General features: G+C 34.9%; 1 protein-coding gene across 1 annotated transcript; it reads left to right on the top strand.

Annotated features, from left to right (window-relative positions):
• Positions 1–85: 85 nt before the first annotated feature.
• LOC123704382 (cullin-2) lies at positions 86–24,027 on the top strand. The gene is made up of 17 exons (XM_045652743.1): positions 86–200; positions 1,731–1,813; positions 2,872–2,996; positions 3,430–3,525; positions 4,430–4,523; positions 4,975–5,049; positions 5,540–5,707; positions 6,485–6,632; positions 7,898–8,067; positions 8,916–9,056; positions 9,792–9,899; positions 17,487–17,729; positions 18,575–18,739; positions 19,793–20,002; positions 21,152–21,440; positions 22,164–22,270; positions 23,159–24,027. Exons 2-17 carry the CDS (start codon positions 1,751–1,753, stop codon positions 23,318–23,320), a joined length of 2,364 nt encoding a protein of 787 aa, XP_045508699.1. The 5' UTR covers positions 86–200; positions 1,731–1,750; the 3' UTR covers positions 23,321–24,027.
• Positions 24,028–24,989: the final 962 nt, after the last annotated feature.

The following is a 24,989-nucleotide window of genomic DNA, read 5'->3' on the forward strand; positions in this document are numbered from 1 at the left end:
TACCCAAAATTCAAGTATCCACACCGCTTATATTTTATTTGATCTGTCAATTAAAAAAGCAAATGTCAAACAGATTCGCCTGCAATCAAACATTTACGATTACGAATTGATGATTTTATGTTATGCTAGTGATTGTTTATGAGATAATAGAACATAATTTTGTACAAATCGAAGGAGATCTTATTCGTAAATAACAATAGGTAAGTAAAATCACAAATCTTATTGGCGATTTTTACGTTTAAGGCGTATTTTTTTGCTGAGTAATTTGTACGACGTCGTTGTCACTTTGCCAATAATTTGGAGATCACCCGTAATATATACGAATACCGTTCCCATTAAATTGTTTAAATAACAAATCTGATGCGGCCGTCAACAGTTAATTATGTTTTATTAAAAAATTTAAGGTTATATGCGCGAACGTAATTTTTCCAATAGGTAGGTATTCTGAAAGGGTTTGTTTTTATTTCGTGATTACAAAGATTAAACTATTTTTAACTAACAAAGGAATATATACGCCGAATTAATATAGGTAGTGTTCATTTGTTATGCGCAACTTTCTCTTAAAGTTTAAAAGTAATAAATGAAAAATGTTAAACTATGTAACCCACAAAGATAGTATACCTAAATAAATATTATAATTTTCGACAGGTTTTGAACTAGATTCATTTGAAACATACTTAGATCTAGACTTCTTAGTCAAATATATGATCAATTTACTTGACCTGAATTTTTTCTATAGCTAAGGAATGTAATAAAATATTTCTGTATATTTTTAATTTTTATATTTACCACAACACTAATTATTCAAAGAAAGTAGGTTGTATGTTTGTGGTGGATTAACCTTAAAAGTGCTGAACTGTTTTTTTTAAATTTTGCTCCCGTTCAAACCTACATTATTCCTCATAGACATATACTATATTTTGTTTTCATCATAAAATACAAAAAACACAAACTATATACTCTATTTCCACTTTTGTATTTACCAAATCAATAAGTAGTAACTAATTTATTTCATTTGAAATTTGGCAAGATATTTTATAAATTAGGTTAACACGTCATATGATAACAAAAGTTTCATAGCGACAAAGTATGCGCCCTGTGGTTTCAGCCGCATGGCTCCGCTTCTGTTGATCTTAGCGTGATGCTATATAGCCTGCCTTCCTCGATAAATGGGCTATTTAACTAACAGTGAAAGAATTTTTCAAATTGGACCAGTAATACTCGAGATTAGCGCATTCAAACAAACTCAGCTTTATTATATTAGTATAGATATAATATAAATTAAATAAATAAATTATTAGAAAGGCAGGTGATATACCATCACGCTAAGACCAACTGAAGCGGAGCCACTCAGGTGAAACTGCAGGGCGCATTATGTTGGCATTATATTTCAAGCGTAGAGTGAACAGGTATCTTTTAGGGAAACGCGCTCCATCTTAGACCACATCTCAGCTTAACATCAGAAGAGATTGTGGTCAAGCGCTTCCCTATTACCAATAAAAAAAAAAGTTGTGTGGTTTTATGAAAGCACGGTAAAAGTGAAACTTTTTTTCACACTATAGACATTTAACTAAAAATTATCGTATTTGTACGATAATTATCGTACGTATCGTGCGTCACGCGACATGCGCTACACAGACCAAAAAGTTTGAGACGATGTAATAAAAGTTTCACTTTAAAAAAAAAATTGTAAAGAATTCTAGATTTTACTATTATAATTCTGTTTTCAGGTACATGAATAGGACATCCAATGATGTCACTGAAGCCACGCTATGTTAACTTCCAGGAGACGTGGGCCAAGCTTAAGGAAACCGTGAGTTAATGAAAAAAATGTCTTTTTAGTTTATTTACGTAATATATTAAAAGAAACAGCGAATATTTGTATTCAGACAGCTTCCAAATGCTTACACAAAAAAATAATAAAAAATTCCTTTGAATTTATCCAGCTTAGAATATTATAATTGTGGAAACATTTCACAATTTTATAATATAAGTCTATAATCATTTATTTATTTAAATATAATTACTACATTAAAATATATACATATATAAATACATTAAAATATAATGCCTTTTAGATGTCTGACCCATTTCCTCTGATCATAGTCTATTGTTAGAGAACTTGGTCAATCTAAATACATATGATGATTCTACACAATGATGCAATAGACAAATTTAGTAAATATAACATAACTAGTGGTCCGCCCCGGCTTCGCCCGTGGTACATATTTCGCAATAAAAGGTAGCCTATGTCCTTTCTCAGGTATCAAAATATCTCCATACCAAATTTCATGCAAATTGGTTCAGTAATTTAGGCGTGATTGAGTAACAGACAGACAGAGTTACTTTCGCATTTATACTATTAGTATGGATATAGTTAGAAAAATATGCTAATAATAGTGTAAAATCATGAAAATATGGTATTGCCCCGGAACCTTGATAAGTGAATAAAGTTTGTATTAAATTTGTCCATCCAAAATCTAGTTTAAAGGAGTTCATTATATATGGCAGAGCGTTTGCTGGATAAACGTTCTGCCATACTCTTGTCGCTTAGGGGAATGAAAAATATATGGTGTCCGATTCTCAGATCTACATGATATGTACACAAAATTTCACGAGATACGGTCCAACTAATAAGTTTCAGCTAGGTTATGATGACATTTTTTACTCAAATGAGCTATACTTTCACCCCTGTAAAAGTATTACACCTATAGTTACTCTGTATCAATCACAATCAATCAATCACATCAGCCTATTCCCGTCCACTGCTGAACGTAGGCCTCTCCCAGATCTCGCCACTTTTCCCTTGACCCTAACCTGTATATAGAGAAGATATTGTCTAAAAAAATCAAAGTTTTTGATTACTTACAGGTGGCAGGCGTGGTAGCACTGCAGGCGGTCGAACGCGCGGTTTGGAACACGCGTTTTTCCGACGTTTACGCGCTTTGTGTGGCGCACCCTGAACCGTTGGCTGATAAACTGTATGACGAGACTAGGTATGGAGAAAATCATAAAAAAATAATTTAATCATTAATTACTATGTTACTTACTATGATTAATTACTAATCATAAATTACTATGAAAAAAAAGACAAAAGTAGTATTATATGTGAGTTTTGGAGTAAAAAATTTTTTTTTTATAGATTTGAACACGCTTTTTCCTAACGTTTTAAATGCTTGGTGTGTAGCGCACCCTTAAAAGATGGTTTATATTATGTACTTATTAATAACTTATAATTAGAAAAAAAGAACTACCCTCATAATGTTATCAAGTATCAACATAACGAACAATGTAACACGAAGGCACATTCATACGACAAGGCGGCCTTATTGCTCAGAAGCAATCTCTTCCAGACAACCCAGTTGACAGGGAATGTTGAACGCGATGGCACAAATAAAATAATAAAAAAAAATCTATATTTATTTCCAGAAAATTCCTTGAAGAACATGTGTCCGGTCTTCTGGAGAGGGTGAAGGGTACATCGCCTTTGGAAAGCAGCGATTATAATGATGGTCTACTTACCAGGTATGTTGTTTTATCCAAACTCAAATCTATACTAATATTATAAAGAGGAAAGTATTTTGTAACTATGTACATATGGTTTTCACGCATAAACTACTGGACCGATTTTGATAAAATTTGGCACAGATAATTACAAATATAATATGTGTTGTTATTACAATTTTATAGTGCTAATACATTCTACCCACTATCTGGGTGCGCAAATATTTAAACAGAAATAAATGAAATAAACATTTATTTATAAAATTAGACTTCTTATAAAAGCACTTTTGAATCGTCATTACATATTTTTAACATTTACCACCGATTCGGAAAGCAGTATCTATGGAGAAGAACCGACAAGAAACTCCATAGTTGCTCTTTTAAATCATGTCGGTATTACAATTTAATTCTACAACTGCATATATCATAATATGCCAAAGAACTGTCCTTTCAGTTTTTTTTAACTATACTTATTATTATAATGTCTATTGAATCAAGCAAATTCAGTCTAATTTCAAAATTTTTATCCCTACTAATATTATAAATGCGAAAGTAACTCTGTCTGTCTGTCTGTTACGCTTTCCCGCTTAAAAATCTCAACCGATTTTGATGAAATTTGGCACAGACAATCTTTAGACCCTGAGAAAGAACATAGGCCTACTACCTTTTATTGCGAAATATGTGCCACGGGCTAAGCCGGGGCGGACCGCTATCTAGTCTACACTAATATTATAAAGAGGAAAGTTTGTTTGTTTGTTTGTAATGAATAGATTCATAAACTACTGGACCGATTTAAAAAATTCTTTCACCATTCTACTACATTATCCACGAGTAATATATGCTATATATTATCACGCTAAGACCAACAGGAGCGGAGCCACGCGGCACAGCTAGTATTTTATAATTATTTTTTTCGTATTTTCAGATATGTCGCCGCGTGGAAAGAATACAGTCAGGGCGTAGCATATCTAAATAGCCTATACTCATATCTCAACCTACAACACGTTAAAAGGCAGAAGGTTAGTTTTTTTATATGTGTTTAACTTGACTTTGAAAAAGAGGGTAATGTTTTAGAACATTCCAGGTGGGTTTTTGAAATAATTTTTCGGATTTATACATTTTTTTGAAATATTTTTTTAAAATATTAAATTCAAATATGTGTTTTTTAGATGATTTTGATGAATAATTTTTGCAATGAGACACAAAACATATTAAATATTATTTAATATGTTTGATGAATCACTACATAGTATAAAACAAAGTCGCTTTCTCTGTCCCTATGTTAAATCTTTAAAACTACGTAACGGATTTTGATACGGTTTTTTAATAGATAAAGTTGATTCTAGAGAAAGGTTTTAGTGTATAATTTATTAGGTTTTAGACAAAGCGGGCGAAGCCGCGGGCGATAAGCTAGTTACATATAAATGTTATATTTGATAATAAAATATTTAATTTCTATTATATTTTCAGGTATCCGATGCAGAAATTATATACGGATCTGCGGCTACAGTCAGTTGTCCTGAACATGATTCGAGACAGTTGGAGGTAATGAATAATTTGCAATACACATTGTATATAAAAGGAAAATATGACTGTTTGTTTGTCACTTGATTTAAGAATTACTGAACCGATGTTGTAAATTTATCAGTTCATTGATTACATATGACAATGTCAAAATAACAGTGTTAAAATATACTGAATCCAGAAATAATTGTCATTTTAATCATTAGGTAAAGAGCTTTCGATATCAGTGTAAAGTTTTTTGATATCTGCAATAGCTACGGAATAATCGCCTGTGCACACTTAACGATTACACCCTGTATTGTTAGATAGTTTCTTTTTTATTAAGATTTTTTTTGTGTGTTTCTCCATGTTATTTCAACTCATCTATATGTATAACATTCAATTTTTAGACATTTTTTATCTAATTCCAATTAAGCCGTAGATTTTTTAGAAATTTTTCACAATTTTTTCCCCTCGCACTTCGATATTGAATTTTTTGTGATTTTTTGTTCATTTTAATCTTATTTCCCAGGTAGGCGAGCTCGGTCTAGTGATATGGGAGCGTGCGCTAGTCCGCCCGCTTGCTGACGCGCTGACGTCTCGCATTGTTGGAGCTCTCAGTGCAGCACGGGACTCGAACCCGGACCCGACGGACGCGCGGACCCTGCGTACGGCTGTGCTGAGCACTGTGGATGTGCAGGTAAGTGTAAAGTGACAAAAAATTGAGAAAAAATTACAAAAAATACGAAAAAAAACACACCAAAGACACTATTTCTCACAAAAAATTACAAAAAAATGCGAAAAACACACTATTGGTCCATCAAAATTGACGTAAAATTCTACTAAAGACTTGTTTTAGAGCAAATTTGACTAAAAATCCTAACATAAAAAACACGAAAGTTGCGAAAAAAATTACAAAAAATTTTGCGTTTATTTTGTGAATAAAGGGCCACTGGAAGTACCAGGATCATATAATTCCATAGAAGGTACAACATAGTCTATCTCTTTCAGTCGTTCCGCGTGCGTACCCCCCTCTCGCTCTACCAGCAGCTCGTGGTAGAACCGTTTCTGTCAGTAGCCGCGGCTCATCACTCGCTTCATTTAACACTTATTATTTTAGATTTTAATTGTCATTGTTTAGTGCAAATTGTCTATAATGTGACTTCCACTAAATGGCAAAAGTAACATTGCCAGTTAAAAGTAGCAATTATAAAAAAAAATCATTTTTACTCGCAAATGAATTCATCTCAATTAACCTCCAAGTACTAGGATATCATACTTCTATAGAAGTTGTGTACAAAACTCCTCTGATGTGAATCGTACCCTATATTATGGTGTGTAAATGGCTCCTACATCCTTTTTCGAAGTACCAGGGTCGCATAATTCCATAGAAGGTGCAAAACTACAATTTCGAAGTACTAGGACCTCATACTTCCATAAGAGGTGTCACTACTACAATATAGTCTGTCTCTTTCAGTCGTTCCGCGTGCGTACCCCCCTCTCGCTCTACCAGCAGCTCGTGGTAGAACCGTTTCTGTCAGCGGCCGCGGCTCATCACTCGCGCCGTGCCGCGGAGTTGCTCAACTCTGGCGATGTTTCCCACTTCATGAAGTATGTGCTTGATGGTGAGTATCTACTTCAAGTGAAAATCTCATCAAATTTTGTCAAGCAGCAAAAAAAATTTTTTTGACAGACAAAAATTTTAATAATGAATTTCGTAATAAATGGTTAATTATTATTTTTCCGGTATTTTGACGATTCAAAAGCGCTTCTAAACGAAGTCTAGGTGAATAAATAAATGTTTGGAGTTTAACACGTTCGCGGACAGTAACGAACACAGGCGTCTATACAGCTAAAAGTGTTACGACAGTACGTCTGTCGACGTATCAGTTTTTACTTGCATAAAATCAGTACGCCACACGCCGTGCGATTTTTCATACTATCATAAAGAACGGCATGTTGTACTGTCTTGACAGGTATAATTACGACTTTTGTACTGTCACTGTATTATTTACAAAAATTCGTCAAAGGAAGGTACTTCCACGCACACATTCATATTTTTATACCCCTCTCCCGCGCACACTACGCCCGTGGGCGCCATGTTTGCATACGGTTAGTCGAGTACTGCGCCGCTGCGGAGATCCCGCGTGTCGCTGCATGTTTTCGCGCGCAATTGTTATTTAGAAAGTGAGTATTTAGTTTCCAACGTAATTTAATTATTTTACTCATACTGGATATACTAATTCAAGTCTAGTTGCTTTTGTAAACAACATATTTATGTTGTGAACACGATTTTGTTTAACTAAATTTGTAACGAATATTTCTGCAGATGGCGTCTCGAGACTCGTTCGAAAAAGAACAAAAACGTCTTCAAGACCTGTTTGATGCAGCGTCTACCCCTGAATCGAGTCAAGACCCATTTGGGTGACTATGAATCTGATGCTGAGTGCTTACGACGTTTACGCCTATATCCGTTCTGTCATATCATATGATTTTTTAACCATGTGTTGTTACACTACGCCCCTGGGCAATGTATGAAAAAAAGTAGTGTCTCATTAGCTTCAACCTGTAAGATTGTACTGTCCGCGAACGTGTTAAGTTTTGAATAAAAAGTAATAAATACAATGCAATCCATCAAAGAATAGGAACGTCGACGACTTAAAAATACAGTGATGACGTCACAATATGGCGCTGCGTCGATCCTATTCTAAGTTGAACCACAGTAAATTGTGTTTTGTTAATATAAATCTTCATCGTGGTACAATAGCAATTTTTCTTATTATTCGTAAAAAATATTGGAATTATGTGTAAAAACTGAACTCATAGAAATATTATTTTTGACAGTATTGTTTTTACATTAAATAAATTATGTATATTTGTCCATGTACAGGTCTCGAACGCGAAATAGCACTCGGCAATAAGTACTTACACTCATCGTCGTCTGAAGCGGTGCGAGCGTGTTATGAACAAGCTTGTGTTGCTGCACACTTACCGGCTTTACATGCTGAAGTGGAGAGACTGTTGAGAGAGGCTTGTGAAGATTCGCCAATGGCTGGCGAGGTGAGTTGGGCCAATGTGGGCCAGTGTCGGCCAATGTGGGCAAGTGTGGGATAGGTTGGGAACGGTTACTGTTGGAGGATGTTAGTGACGATGGATGGTGATGTGGTTTGCCGTTTGGTCGATGTTGTGCCAACGTCGGCCAATGTGGAACAGGTTAGGGATGAGTGCGTTACGAACAAGCGTGTGAGGTCGCATACTTATGTGGTCGTATACAAACAGGGTCAATGACAGTATTTAATACGTCAATGACAATATTTATGTCATTGACATATTCAAAATAACTAAACCTAACTAAAACTAAATCGTCCATTAATAGATCGTCAAAAAAATATCCAAGCGGCATCGTATGAAACATTCATTGAAATTAACACCTATTTCCTGGCAGTAATGTTCAAAATCTATTGTATCGCTCATTAGAAAACTCTGCTTTATTCAAAACTCTGCCAGTTTTTAACCGACTTCAAAAAAAAAAAGGAGGAGGTCATCAATTCAGCCAGTATATTTTTTTATATATGTACACCGATTACTCCGAGATTTCTGAATCGATTTATGCTTCAGACAGTTTTTAAACGATTGTCATTCTAGTTGTATGTTACACGTCAATTCAATTTTACATATTATCAGAAATATTAATATTTATTTATATAGAATTAAAGTTAATATACATTTTTTAAGCTTTTAATTTATTCTTTTCATCTTATAGAATAATATCGACTAAAATGAACGTCATTTAAATATATACGCTAAACTGTTCCTTACTTTTATTTTGGTACGTTCTAGTATGTAAGTCTGTTTAGTTGTATTAAAGAGTAAAATAAATAAATAAATATATTTTTCTTATTTTTCAGCGTCGGGAAGACCTAAAACGCATGTACGCACTGCTCAAGCCTCTCGGCCAGAATGCGCTGAGACCTCTCATAGAAGCTGCGCATGCGCAAGCTGCGAGAGAAGGTCTGGCTTTATTGGGTTCGGAACATAGTAAGGACGATGTGAGTATAACTTGATTGTAACTTAAATCACTTAATAACTTAGATCACTTAAGGTATACTTCAATGAAAAACTCATAGAAACTGCGCAAGCCGCGATGGAAAACATGAATTTGCTAGCTTTGGAATATAGCAAGGAGGATTATGTAAGTAAAACTTAACTGTATCTTAAGTTAAAAGTTACATAAAGTGTGCTTAAAAGAAAAATACCTCGTAAAATCTGCGCACGCGCAGGTCCAGAGACGCGCTCTTGCTTTACCAACTTCGGAATATGCTAAGGCTGATGTAAGTGTAACTTAAAAACCACTTAAAAAGATACACATAAAGGAAACAAAATGTGTGTCGAGCACACGTGTCAGAAGTGAAACTTATTTAGATTCAAAAGTACAAAAATCGTCGCCTCACCCCATGACGCGACGTTATTGCCATGACGCGACCTTGAAATTTTACTCACAACGCGCCTAAAGAAGTTTCACTTTAGTATTTTCTAGTGTTTGATTTTACGCGAGTTTACATTTAGAAATTAAAGACTTTTTAACGGATTTTAAACGCGATTTATTCATTATATTATTTTCCCGACGTTTCGAACACTTTACAGCGAGCGTGGACACGGGGAGACCTCAGACAGAGACAGTCTCCCTTTCTCTCCTTCACTTTAAAAATGTTTTCTGTAATACAAAAAAAATATTAATATGAATAATATTCAAAAATATATTAATATTTTTTTTTATTTCGCAGGCGCACACGCATTTTGTGCATTCAATGCTGTCTCTGCACAGTAAATATAAGAAATTATTCGCCGAAGTGTTTGGAGGTGCGCAAGCGTTCGTCGGTGCTTTGGATAAGGTAATCACTACATAGTATAAAACAAAGTCGCTTTCTCTGTCCCTATGTCCCTTTGTATGCTTAATTAAAACTACGCAACGGATTTTGATGCGGTTTTTTTAATAGATAGAGTGATTCAAGAGGAAGGTTTTAGTATATAATTTATTAGGTTTTAGATAAAGTGGGCGATGCCGCGGGCGGAAAGCTAGTTTATTATAAAGTTAGAATTTTACCTTTTATTGTGACTTATTTAATCACAGGGAATCCTCAGAGTTGTATTATTTTAAGGATTTGAAGAATATTTAAATTGTTTGATTTTTTGTGATTTTTCATTTTCCAATTCTCTTAGCAGCATAAGATTGCCATTAGATACAAAATAATTTGTACCAAAAAATAGACACTTCTATTAAACTACGTATTTATAAATTTAAGTTGTGACTTTTCAGTCAATTATAAAACAACCATGTTATGTATATGTTACCTGTAATCTATATAATGCAGGTATTCTATACAATACCTAGGCAATGTATAGAATACCTGGGGCGCTCCGGTTATGTATTAAATATGAATAACACCTAGGCAAAGCATAAGATGAATAATATTTCATACATATTTTCGGTATTCCACACATTGCCTAGGCTCTTTCGGTACAGATTTTCGGCAACTATAGTCGAGCCAATTTATGCCCGGTTCCTATATTCAACGGATCGTCATAGTATCAAAGCTACTATCCGTTTTTCTAGAACTAACTACGAGTCGTTAATACCGTTCCACAATTTTATTTCTTGACGTGCTATCGACGGACATCCGTTGGTCATAAAAATACCGAGCCCTCTTCACTCACAGATGTGCGTTTCGTTATAAGCCAAATTGAAATTAAAATAACACAAAATTCAGGCAAAATAAGTTAAATATACAGCCGAATTATAAACTTTAAGAATAAAGTTTCTTATTAAGAAAGAACTAATACTAAAGAACTATATATTTGTAGACATCTGCGTGATAATTTTCCTTCTAAACAACCTAATGCGTTACACAGAAAGCAAAAACGGAACGTTTTTCTCGCGCACGCGTGCATTGCTTGTCAGTTGTCAAATTATTGTCATTCATTGTTGATTGATGATTCATTGTCAAGTTTTATAATTAAAGAATTATTAACAATACAACGACCACTGTTTATATATTTATTAAAAATGGATATTACGCCGGTAAGTACGCCTTTATATTTCTTCTTTAAAATCGTCTGCCGCTTACTTTTTGCTTCGGACAATTTTAAAGTCAAACATATATTTCTGTTACAGAAATCGAAGAAGGCTATGAGTGAAGACGAGATTGCTCAATTATTATAACCAGTAAGGAGACTAATGCTTCTACGAATAAATTAAAGGATGAATGTTGGACTTCGTTGACCAACCCATTTAATGCAAAAATTGGTCAAATCCCTACCAGGAAAACTTTTTATTTTCAGCCAAAAAATTCAAACATAATAAGGATGATGGACAAATATTATGAAGAAATAATTGAAATACTGAACACACAATAATTGAAATACTGAACACACAATAACTAATTAATTTTTGTATATTATTAAGCAATATATCTAGACATACGGTAGAAAAAGAATTTGTTAGGTAGTGCTAAATGTAAATCTTATGTAAAAAATGTATTTAGTTCAGAGAGCCTATTACGGCGTTAAGGAATATAATATAGAAGATGATAATCGATGGAGGGTTGTCGTGTAAGAATCACAGGACAGTTCTTTGGCATATATTATGTAGTTACATATTATTATGTAAAATTAAACTGTAATAAAGAAATAAAACTTTTATTCCATTTTATTATGTACTTTTATTTATTTTTTATTATTTACAATACAATGTTTAAAAAATTGATTTCTACATTGCAAACATAGACATACATATATATATACTAGTGGTCCGCCCCGGCTTCGCCCTTGGTACATGTTTATGTTTTCTTTCCATAATAACCATCCTCGTACTTCAAGGAACATTATAAAAAAATAATTATCGAAATCGGTCCACCCGTTCACGCGTGATGCCGTGACCAAGGGAAATAGGTCTGCCACTGATATCGATATTGTGCCTAAAGCATAGAACCTCAGCATCAACAGTAATTGATGTTATGGAGATACCCCATGATTCCTGAAATTACAACATAAATTAGGTATGTAATAAGGTTAGACGTGTTTGGTATAATATTAATGCCTCCATTAAACTAACCTGGCTCCTTTTATTCGTACGTCTGGATAAATTTCAAGAAGTAATTGTTCAACAGATTCTTTATCAAGTCGAAATCTCAATTGAAATTCGTGAGAATCCAGGGTCGCAAAAAAATCCACTCCTTCTCTATAATATATACCTACTCTTTCACGCCCACTATCTTCTTCCGAAATTCGATATAATATTAAACACTTCTCTATCACTATCTGAACTCCACATTTCGATATTGAAGCGGAAACAATGAAATAGTAAGAATTTAACCGCCCGAAATCGACGGGTAAACAAAATGCTATACGAATAGTAACTTTGACAGCATAATGACATTAAAAATATTTATAGGAACGCGATAAACTGTCTTCTCCATACAATATGCTTACCGTTCGTTATTAGTAACCCTCCCATCCGTCAGTAGGAAGCCGTCGGTAAGTTGCTTGACGAGACGTTTTTTATAGGAACGATTTTCGCTTACGCTTGGTTAATTATACTACTATTCGTAACTAAAACGGATCGTTTTTCAAATATAGGAACCGGGCATTAATAGGCAACATTTGACGTCTATCAATTTTATCTTCATAGGGTGGTAACCTGCATAAAGACATCGATTAAAGTGAATTAATCGATACGGACTTGAAACATTTGTCAATCGAACTTGAAACACATGTCAATAATTTATGATAATTTTTATTCCCAAGTAATCAATGCATTAGATTCTAGATGTCAGATTTCGATTTTTAGAGTAACGTCTCTGGTATTTAAAAATAAAAAAGTTTTATTGACACAAAATTGTAGCGACGTCAGTTCTTTAAATCAGAAATTGTTTATTATGTTTAGAATGGTTTATCGGTAAAATGAAATCTTAAAATTACTTGTATCGGTCATTATTATTATAAATATGTAATCGTAATTGAAAAAAGTTAAGCAAATGTGCAGTTCTAACAAAACGAAATATCATTTTATTCTATGTCGTCGTTACTAGGTTACGTTGTTGAATTTTGTTGAACTGTCAAATGTTGCCTATTAAAATGGCTCTACTATAATAATGTCCGTATATCCGCTCCAATCGCTTCAAAGAGCTGCGTTGCAACTTATGCTGAGTGGTTACCATTTTGGCTCCACTTTTTAATCCATACTAATATTATAAATGCGAAAGTAACTCTGTCTGTCTGTCTGTCTGTTATTCAATCACGCCTAAACTACTGAACCAATTTGCATGAAATTTGGTATAGAGATATTTTGATACCCGAGAAAGGACATAGGCTACTTTTTATTGCGAAATATGTACCACGGGCGAAGCCGGGGCGGACCGCTAGTTTTATATATTTTAATTTAGTTTAGTCATTTTAATTTTACTGTGTTTGAATTGTATTGCCTTATCCTAATTGTATTGTGTGCTAATCGTGTTATTTCAATTTTGTGGAGTCAAATGATCTTTCTTTCTTTCTATATATGTTCTATATATGTATAGATATCTCCACGGGCACTATGTTGATCAAACGTGCCATATAGTTAGTAATTATTTGATCCGTTTTCACTTGTTGATCCGGTTGGTATTTGTGGATCCATTGCCACACTACCGTCCGTATGTGGATCCGAACGGAGCCACAAGTGTCACCATCAGTAATAATAATAATTACGTGCTTTTTATACAAATCCACCTTTTTTGCGTTTTAGCTCTTGTTGATCCGATTCAAATGAGCCAATCAGAGCCCACCGAGCTCAGCCATTGGTTGCTTGCGGCCTTAGCCATTTGAAGGTTTAAAGAAATTTATTCCCGTTATAGAAATTAGAAACGTATGTTGCCGTTCGCCTTACATAATTTGTTCGGATCTTCGGGAGGGCAAGATAGCTAGCTCGTTTATTAGGATAGTGGCGATTTGATGTTGAGATTATAGTATTTGTATTTATGTTTTTATGTAGCGCTTTGCGGATGAACATACACGTATTATAAAAGTATAATTGTTTTAAATTCATTGTTTTAGTGTCGTCGTAGATTTTTTTTAGTTAAAAAGGGATAGTAAAAGATAGTTTTAATGATTTTATTTTGTAAAATTTGGAGTGGCGCTAATTTATTTTTGTAAGCACTCCCCCATACTTCTATTAAATACATTAGGTGCGGCTTTACTAACGTGTTGTAGATGGTGTGGCGTAATTTATGAGGAATGCAAGAAGTAATATTACGCAGAGATCTCAGAAGTGCTGATAATTTATTTTTTAGGTGGTCGATGTGATGATTTCATTTTAGAGAGCTGTCGATTCGCAAACCTAGGCATTTCTCGTGGGTTTTATGTTCTAATACAACACCGTTAATTTTAAGTGGAGCGTGTGGTGGAATAATTTTGTTATGAGCTTTGAATTTAGATATATTTATTTTTAGTAGATTGCATTTATTTATTTAATTTATTTAAATCATTTTGTGCTTGCGCTATCATGTCATGTATAGAGGGACCAAAATAAAACAGACAGGTGTCATCCGCATAAAGTGTTAGGTGACCATTTAGCTTTAAATCTTGTAAATTATTAATATAAATTAAAAAAAGCAATGGGCCTAGAATCGAACCTTGTGGTATGCCACATGTAATTGGTAAGGGAATGCTATCATGGTTATCTATTTTAACTATTCGTGATCGATTTTTTAAATATGATTTCAGCATATCTAGTGCTTTACCATTAATGTTAATGGATGCTAATTTCTTTATTAAAAGTTCGTGAGAAACGGTATCAAAGGCCTTTTGTAGTTCAATAAACACTCACAAAACTATAATATTGTTTGCGTCAATGTTCTGTTTTATTTTAATAGTTAGGTCCATAGTCGCTGACAGAGTGTTATTTTTTGGCTTAAATCCGTATTGACGCACTGAAATAAAATTAAATGAGTCTAAATATTTTTCTAATCTCGTGTGTAAAATCTTCTCCAATATTTTTGACAATACTGGCAAAACCGAAATTGGCCTATAGTTACCAGGTTCAAATTTTGAGCCACTCTTATAGATAGGAGTTACCTTCGCTATTTTTAACGAGTCCGGAAAACGTCTTTGACTTATGGCTTGATTAAAACAGTCGCTTAAGGTATGATTTAATTTTTAACCGACTTCAAAAAAAAGGAGGAGGTTATCAATTCGGCCGGTATGTTTTTTTTATGTATGTACACCGATTACTCCGAGGTTTCTGAACCGATTTACGTGATTCTTTTTTGTTCGATGCGGGATGGTGTCGAATTGGTCCCATAAAAATTTTATTCGGATAGGCCCAGTAGTTTATATTTTATGGGCATTTTTGTCAGTATTTGTAAATGTTGCAAGTGCAAGTTTGAAGTCGGTTGTTTTTAACGCAGTTATCTACTTGTTCTTTGATGCATTTAATTGCTTTTGTAGTTATACCATCAAGACCTGTACTACAGTTTGAATTAAGGTTATTTATAATTAGGTATATATTTTTTTACTGGCTTCGGTAGGTCTGAACTTATTAGTGAGGTAATTTTTTAAAATTTCGTAGTTGTCTTTAGATTTCCTCTCCTTTGAGTTATAAGATGTCGATTCTGGGAAACCAGTAAAAATTACATTTTTTTCGCGGCTCTTTCTGTCCCGTAGTTCCTTGATTAAGTTTTAAATTATATGAAGTTTATTATGATCAAGATTTAATTCCAGTGATTTTATTTTACTCTCACCCTAGTTTATCTGGGATTCTAATTGAGAAATAGTACTCTTCAATATGTTTTGTTCAGTAATTATCATACATGCTGATGACTTAATTTCATTGATTTGATTCGTATTTTGGCGAATTAAATTCAAGGATTGTTCGTTGGACGATTTAATTTCGGTAATTTGTGTTTTTACCTCAGAAATGTTTTCATGAATTTTGTTTACTATTTGTTCATTTGAGCATACATATTTTTCAAGTAATGTACTAATACGGCTCAACTCCGACCGAATATCCTTCATATCATCACTAAATCTGCAATCTTGTTCTAGCGGTTGTTTCCGTTTTCTGTAAGTAATTTGAGTATCAGTTGGCGTGGAACTCGTAGAAAACGAACTTAGCTTCGATAGATCGGGATGCGATCCACCGGCAGTACCCACTGCACCACTGCTGGTTAAACGTGTTGGCGATCTGCGTACACTCATATTTACTCCGTAATGGATAATTTGTGCAGGAATATGAGTCGTCATTTGTTTGACCTAAATCTAACATTTTAATTATTTTATCAGATTGATATCAGAATCAGGGCATAGGCGAACGCTACACGTCAATAAATATTATGATAATTATCTTGATATTTACTGATGATTCAAGAGGTAGGTTGTTATTTGTAGGATGCATACACTTGAGAATTATCACCGTCACTGTATGACGAAAGGTTCATCCAAATATCTATCTTTTTAGGGTTCCGAATTTTTAGTTTCACAACGTTTTCTATAAGTTTCAATTGAATTACGGTCGACTTCTTCAACTTCCATAAAACTTAGGAGATTTTTTGCTAGCCCTAATTTCATATCCCCATGTCAATGTCATGCAAGTGCATAATATTATAAATGGAACAGATCAACATACGACTTATGATTTGGTATATAAAACGGAGTCAAGAAGTGTTTGAGCATTTCAAAATTTGAACCGTTACGGAGTCGAGTTCGTCTAGTCTAGGCGGATTTAGCAATGTATGGAACATTACCTAACTGTAATATGTTTGTGTACGGAGCCAACAAATACTGTAGTGTTTACGAAAAATTAATCTACGTTACTTAATATACAGTTTCGTTTTGTCGGATCAAATAAAGCTTTAATTTTGATAATATAAATGGATCTGATCAACATACGACTTTGGATTTGGTATATAAAACGGAGCCAACAAGTGTTTATGGGTTTCTGAATTTCGGCCGTTACGGAGTCGATTCAGTTCGAGATCTTAGCAATAAAAATGTTGAGTATATCAATGTCTCCATGAATACGTTTGGCAACGTCGCCCAAAAATTTGCGCCGTTGCCACTCCGGGCAAGATCTATGCAACCGGAGTCGAGTAATATCGGGGAAAAGGTGGATTCAGGAATGCACGGCAGTCGGGCTGGATCAACTTAGTGCCCAGGTTGGTATTTATATATGTATATTATTTTAATATGTAGTATACTCATTTATTTAACTATGTATAGTATATTCTTGTGTATATATGTATAATTTTATTATAAATAGTGTTGTGCACCATCGACCTCAATATATTACGTGACCTAAGGTTGCCTGGAAGAGATCGCTGTATTAGCGATAAGGCCGTCTTTTTGTACTTTTTTTTCTATTGTCTGTGTTTTTTGTTATTATTTTGTTACTGGTGCAAATAAAGTATTCATTCATTCATTCATTATAATTTATATGTCTGTTTCAGGCGTGTTCAGAAGTAGTGAACTCCCGTGCCGAAGGTGAACCCTGCGCCCGCGCACCAGAACTATTATCCCGATATTGTGACGCATTATTACGTCGCAAGGGCTCAGAAAGGGACGCGGACGACAGACTTGCGGCCGCCATTGTTGTGTTCAAATATATAGACGATAAGGACGTGTTCCAGAAGCACTATGCGCGTGCGCTTGCCCGCAGGCTGATACACCAGCTGTCGGCGAGCATGGAACAGGTGAGAAACATTGAGATAATATTACTACGTATGGAGGAGACACCACGAACAAAATCTGTGCGCCATTTTTTTGCTCTAAGTTTTAAAAATTATTATCTTGCTAGGTACTTACCGATGAAAGTTATTCATTTGCACTTTTCCGTATTATTTGTGCAATATCGTAACACACACGAAGGCATATTTGATGCGTTTCACTTTAAAACAAATAAAAAATGAGCGTGCAGTTACGCCATATGGCGTATGTTGAGCGGAACATAAGTGATGTAGGCGGTGTCGTCTCCATATGTATATCTATATCTCAATGGTGAGAAACGATTTTTTGTGAAAATATCGATTTTTTGTGAAAAATCGTTCTTTTTCCGTCAAACTTGTATGTGATGTTTCTTTTTAATTGTTTTTGTCTAAATGTATCTCTGTCATCTGATGTGATATTGACAATAAATGTATTTTATTTAAATTATACACCACAAATGGTTTCGAGATAAAACCTTTTATAAAAAAATTTATACTTTTTTTTTTTAACCAATTTATTCAAAATGTTTTTGTTTTAGTCAAATGATGAAATGTACACTTCAATGTTTCTTATTGAAGTATATTTTTAACCGACTTCAAAAAAAAGGAGGAGGTTATCAATTCGGCCGGTATATTTTTTTTTTATGTATGTACACCGATTACTCCGAGGTTTCTGAACCGATTTACGTGATTCTTTTTTTGTTCGATGCGGGATGGTGTCGAATTGGTCCCATAAAAATTTTATTCGGACAGGCCCAGTAGTTTTTATTTTATGAGCATTTTTGTCTGTAGGTATTTGTAATTCATGAAGTAATTCATTTTTATTTTCACAGGAAGAAGCGATGATAAATCGTCTCAAAGCGGCGTGCGGTTACGAGTTCACGAACAAATTGCACAGAATGTTCACGGACGTTGCAGTTTCGGCTGATTTGAACGCCAAGTTCCAACAGTACTTGAGAGATAACAATTTGGCGACGAACACCGGTTTCTTTATACAGGTAACTAGATTTCCGCCCGCGGCTTCGCCCGCGTTTGCAAAGGAGAACCCGCATAGTTCCCGTTCCCATGGGATTTCCGGGATAAAAACTATCCTATGTGCTAATCCAAGTTACCCTCTATATGTGTGCTAAATTTCATTGTAATCGGTTCAGTAGTTTTTACGTGAAAGAGTAACAAACATCCATACATCCATACTTACAAACTTTCGCCTTTATAATATATATTAAGATATTTGTCGATTCAAAAACCGGTTAATCGGTATCACTACATAGTATAAAACAAAGTCGCTTTCTCTGTCCCTATGTCCCTTTGTATGCTTAAATCTTTAAAACTACGCAACGGATTTTGATGCGGTTTTTTTATAGATAGAGTGATTCAAGAGAAAGGTTTTAGTATATAATTTGTTAGGTTTTAGACAAAGCGGGCGAAGCCGCGGCCGGTAAGCTAGTATAAGAAACGTTAACATGGCTACAAAATTTTAGGTTTTTTTTTTTAACAGAGTAGTTAACTTGGCACAGATATTCAGTTATTTAAACAGGGTAGGGCAACGAATATTGAGTTATTTTAACAGTTTTGGGAACATGGCAACACAACTTATAACAAAATTACAACTTATTTAAAAGTTATACTTCTTTTGGCGCGATGGAGAAAAATGATGAGAGTGAATTGTTACGATGCGCGCGCACACCGACACATAAATTTAACAGCATGAAGTTAGTTCTAAGTGGTATGAAAATTGATAACTATGTTCAAGTTGTATATTCTAGTATTTTTTCCATACGCCAAAGAAGTATAACTTCTAACGCGTGTACATAAGTACGTAAGTACACACACTCTTTTTGAAGTAAAACTTCTTTATCGTGGTTGGAAAAAAATTTAGTGTAACTATTTTTTCGTTACGCGCCATCTTTTTCTTATCTCTACCACGCGTGATTCGACGTATTTCTGTAAAGTTGCATATAGTAAATTATTTTTTGAAAAAATAAGGTCATAAAGAAGTTTCACTTCTTACGTGTGTACACTAGTACACGCACACATTTTTTTTGTTCTAGGTGCTACAAGCTGGTGCTTGGCCACTTGGTGGGGCAATGGCCCCATTGGCCCCACCGCCCCAACTCGAACGTCCCGCGCGTTTGTTCGAAACATTTTACCGCGCTTCGTTCTCGGGACGACGGTTGGCTTGGTTACATCACCTGTGTACGGGTGAACTGAGAACGAGATATACGCAGCGGTTGTATCACATCAACGCTACTACGCCGCAGGTGATGTATAATGTCGCAAGTCACTAAAATAGTTGGCCAAGTTAGTTTTAGAGCTACTAAAGTGTGTTTTTGGGGGGTTTGGTCACTAACACTTGGCCAAGTTACTTTTAGAGCGATTTTCGGCGATTTAGGTGTGTTTTTGTCGAAATATACGCAGCGGTTGTATCACATCAACGCTACTACGCCGCAGGTGGGTGGGATATGGGGATTGGGGCAATATATAGCGATTTTTGTTGGGTTTCGTCACCAAAACACTTGGCCAAGTCACTTTTACAGCGATTTTCGGTGATTTAAATGTGTTTCGGTCACTTAAAATGGCGGCCAAGTAAGTTACACTTTTGTACAGGGTTTAGTCATGAAAACACTTGGCCAAGTTACTTTTAAGTGTTTTGTGGTTACATCACCTGTGTACCGGTGAGCTGAGGATGAGATATACGCAGCGGTTGTATCATATCAATGCTACTACGCCGCAGGTGATGTATAATGTCCAAGTCACTAAAATAGTTGGCCAAGTCAGTTTTAGAATTACTAAAGTGACCAAACCCCCCAAAAACCTAACCAAAACAGGTTTTTGGGGGGTTTGGTCACTAACACACTTGGCCAAGTCACTTTTAGAGCGATTTTCGGTGATTTTAATGTGTTTTGGTCACTTAAAATGGTGGCCAAGTGAGTTAAAGGCACTTTTGTACGGGGTTTAGTCATAAAAATATTTGGCCACGTCAGTTGGGTTTTTCTTTTTAGGGGTTTGGGTGGGTTCAAAGTGCGATTTACACAAAGTCACTTTTAGAGCTATTTTCTGTGATTTAAGTGTGTTTTATGCTTGGTGAGGTCACTAATACACTTAACTCTTCTTCAAAGTCATTTTTAGTGATATCCAAGTGTTTTAAGTGTGTTTTGGGCGGGATTTAATGACTATAATACTTAATAATAATAATTAATATAACGAAAAATTCAAGGCCTCTCATCGAGGCGGTGGTTGGAGGATTGGTCACTAAAACACATGGCCAAGTCACTTTTAGAGCGTTTTTCGCTGGGTGTAGTGACTAAAACACTTAGCCAAGTCACTTTTAAAGCAATTTTCGGTGATAAAAATGTGTTTGGGCGGGTTTTAATAAACTATAATAATTAATATAACAAAAAATCCCACAGTGCGCGCTCCTGCTAATGTTCGAAACAACGGACACACTAAAAGCTCGCGAAGCACGCGAAGCCCTACAACTCAGCGACGAAGCGTGGACTCGACATGTACGGCCTCTAATCGAAGCTGGACTGATATCCTCGCGGAACGCGAGCGAAGCGAACACCGAAGCGAATAGCGAAGCGAATAGCGAAGCGAATAGTGAAATAAGTGAAACAGAGGAACTTGTGTTGAATTTAACGTTCAGTTGTAAACGCACGAAGATTAGATTGACGTGTGCTGCCGCGCCGCCCGCACAAGGTTGGTTTTGCCTTTTAGATAATATTACTAAGTATGGAGAAGACACCACGAACAAAATCTGAGCGCCATTTTTTTGCTCTAACTCAGTTATAAAAATTATTATTTAGTTAGGTACTTACCGAAGAAAGTTATTCCTTTGCACTTTTCCGTATTATTTGTGCAATATCGTAACACACACGAAGGCATATTTGATGCGTTTCACTTTAAAACAAATAAAAAATGGGCGTGCAGTTAAGCCATATGGATTGTAGTGAGCGAAACATAAGTGATGTAGGCGGTGTCGTCTCCATATGTATATCTCAATGGCCTTTGAATTTTTTTTCTTACATATGGGTTTTTCTACACTTATCTACACTAATATTATAAAGAGGAAAACATTGTTTGTTTGATTGTAATGAATAGGCTCATAAACTACTGGACCGATTTTGATGAAATTTGGCACAGACAATCTTTAGACCCTGAGAAAGAACATAGGCTACCTTTTATTGCGAAATATGTACCACGGGCGAAGCCGGGGCGGACCGCTAGTAATATTATAATGAGGAAATCTTTGTTTGTTTGATTGTAATGAATAGGCTCATAAACTACTGGACCGATTTTAAAAATTCTTTCATCATTCGTAAGCTACATTATCCACGAGTAATATAGGCTAGGTTTTATCCAGGAAATCCCACGGGAACGGGAACTATGCGGGCTTATATAATTATTCATTCATTCATTCAGGTGGCACAGGCACTGGCGCGAGTGGTTCGAGCGAGTCGACTCACTGTGACGACGACAGGAAAATGTATTTACAAGCGGCCGTAGTTCGCATTATGAAGCAGAGAAAGGTATTCATTTACGAAATTATTAAAATTATTAATTAGACTAATATAACATCTACCTGTATATGTATTTTAATTATTATTATTTATTTATTTATCTTGTTCTTTTTGTTCCTTGACTTTTTTCTTCTTCCTACCATCGAAGTTTCAGTAGCTTGTTACCTTTTGCCCAGGTTGCCTGGAAGAGATCACTTCTAAGTGATAAGGCCGCCTAATAATCTGTACTGTTCTTTGTTTTGTTTAAATTAGTAATAAGTTTCCCATGTTTGGTGTATAGTTTTATTAAAGAGTAATAAATAAAAAATAAAAAATAACATTTATCAATAGGGTTTGATTTTATGCGAGTATAATTTATTTAGAAATTAAAAGACTTTTTAACGGGAGACTGTCTCCCCGTGACCACGCTCGCTGTAAAGTGTTCGAAACGTCGGGAAAATAATATAATGAATAAATCGCGTTTTAAATCCGTTAAAAAGTCTTTAATTTCTAAATTTATCACTACATAGTAACAAGGTCGCTTTCTCTGTGCCTATGTAACTTTTTTAATAGAGTGATTCTTGACGAATGTTTAAGTATGTAACTGGCTATGCTTCGCGGTTTCACCCGCGTGGCTCCGCTCCTGTTGGTCTTAGCGTGATGATAGCCTATAGCCTTCCTCGATAAATGGGCTATCTAACACTGAAACAATTTTTCAAATCGGACCAGTAGTTTCTGAGATTAGCGCGTTAAAACAAACTCTTCAGCTTAAACTCAAACATAAACTCAAATATATGAACAGCTGATTCTTCATTTTTACTCAATTCCAACTTCATTTATTTAACTTTAAAAAAATAAAACTTTATCTCATTTTATAACTTATTTTTATTTCTATAAATGTATGTTTGTTTTAAACAGGTACTCCGCCACACGGAACTCATACAGGAAGTCGTGTCTCAAGCCCGAGGGTCCTTCGCCCCTTCAGTCGCTATGATAAAGAAATGTATCGAAGCCCTAATCGATAAACAGTACTTGGAAAGGGCGCCTGGAAACCTGGATACTTACTCTTACCTCGCGTAGAAGTTGAATTGAGGATGAGGATGGGGATGGGATAGGAGGGTGGGATCGGGGATGGAAAGATGCAAGGATGAGGATAGGAGGATGCCTTGAGGATGGGATCGAGCCTCAAACCATCCTCCTGGCTTGAGGATGAGGATAGCAGGATGGGATCGGGGATGGAACGATGCAATCAGGATGTAGGATGAGGATTGTTTAATGATGGTAGAGAGATTGTTAAAGCCGATTTTAGTTCTAACAATGCAATTGATTATGTAGAAAAGCGAAGGAATTAATTTATTTTAAGAAACGTGTAATATATGATTTTAAATTTATAAAATATATCGTCTAATAAATTAAAAAAGATCGTGTGTCAAAAGTGAAACTTCTTGCGAGATCAAAGATACCAAAATCGTCGCCTTACTCCAAGACGTGACGGTATTACCATTATGCGACCTTGAAATTTTACTCTCAAATAAGTTTCACTCAAAATTTATTATGACTTGTTTTTACTCGAATAAGTTGAACTTTTAACTCCAAATTGCTATTAAAATGATTTTAATACTAATTAAATAAATATTATTGGAAAAGGATTGAAAAATATTGAAGATGGAGTGATGTATTCGAGGATAGGATGATTGGTTTCAGGATGGAGTTAGTGTTTTAGAGTATAAGAATTTTGTAACTTTTGTAAAATACAAAAAATTACCATAAATATAGTTAAATCACAATTACGCGGTTTTCATTTTTACAAGATTCTGTTAAGCTTATAAAAAAAGCGTGTGTACTGAGCACACGTGTCAGAAGTGGAACTTCTTTGGCAAGATTTAAAGATACCAATGTATGGTATTGCCATGACGCGACTTTGAAATTGTACTCTCAACGCGCCTAAAGAAGTTTCACTTCAAAATATAATTAATCAAAATAGTGCGTTTTCATTTACATACATACAAATAAGCTCTGATGCTCTGATGATGTATATTTTATTTTACTATTGGCATAACGCAATAAATTATTTTTAAATGATTTTTTATGCTAGTGTACTCTCCTATCATTTGTAAGTCTATGTTCTGTTCATTACGAAAGGACGACGCGACGCCCGCGCACGCTTCTTCCCCCTCTCGTTCGCTTCTTGTTTCCGTAATTTTTGGGATGCGCGTAGAGTTTATAACATTCAAACGGAAAATTAAATGAACATTTATTATTGTATGAAAATAAAATCTAACAAATTATCAAAAGTCGTAGAACAAATGTTGTTATCTTGTCCTGCGAGGTTGCTGGTGTTTTACAAGTAACCCTGTATATTATATTGTGGTGTACCCGTATTACTTTTCTATATATCATATACCCAATGATATTATTAGTAAAAAATTGTAGATAGGATATTAGCCCTTTGAAAATTGCTAAAATGTGGCCAATTAGCCACTATTGACTTCAGTTGTCTCTTTCGCACACGATAGTTGAATCATGCCATCTCACTGTGACGTCTAATCGTGTGTGCGTTAGTGTGCCGTGTTTGAAGATCGAATGTTGTGTTGGTAACATATCTACACCTTTTTACTTATAATATCATTGAATTTATACGTTACAGTCAAAACCCTAAAACAGTCAAAAACCTTATTGACCGGTAAACTTAGTCAATATAGGTTTTGACCGACGTGCCCAGAAACGCCAAAAATTGTATATTAATAAC

Source organism: Colias croceus, chromosome 29 (genome assembly GCF_905220415.1).
Source record: "Colias croceus chromosome 29, ilColCroc2.1".
Classification (NCBI taxonomy): Eukaryota; Metazoa; Arthropoda; class Insecta; order Lepidoptera; family Pieridae; genus Colias; species Colias croceus.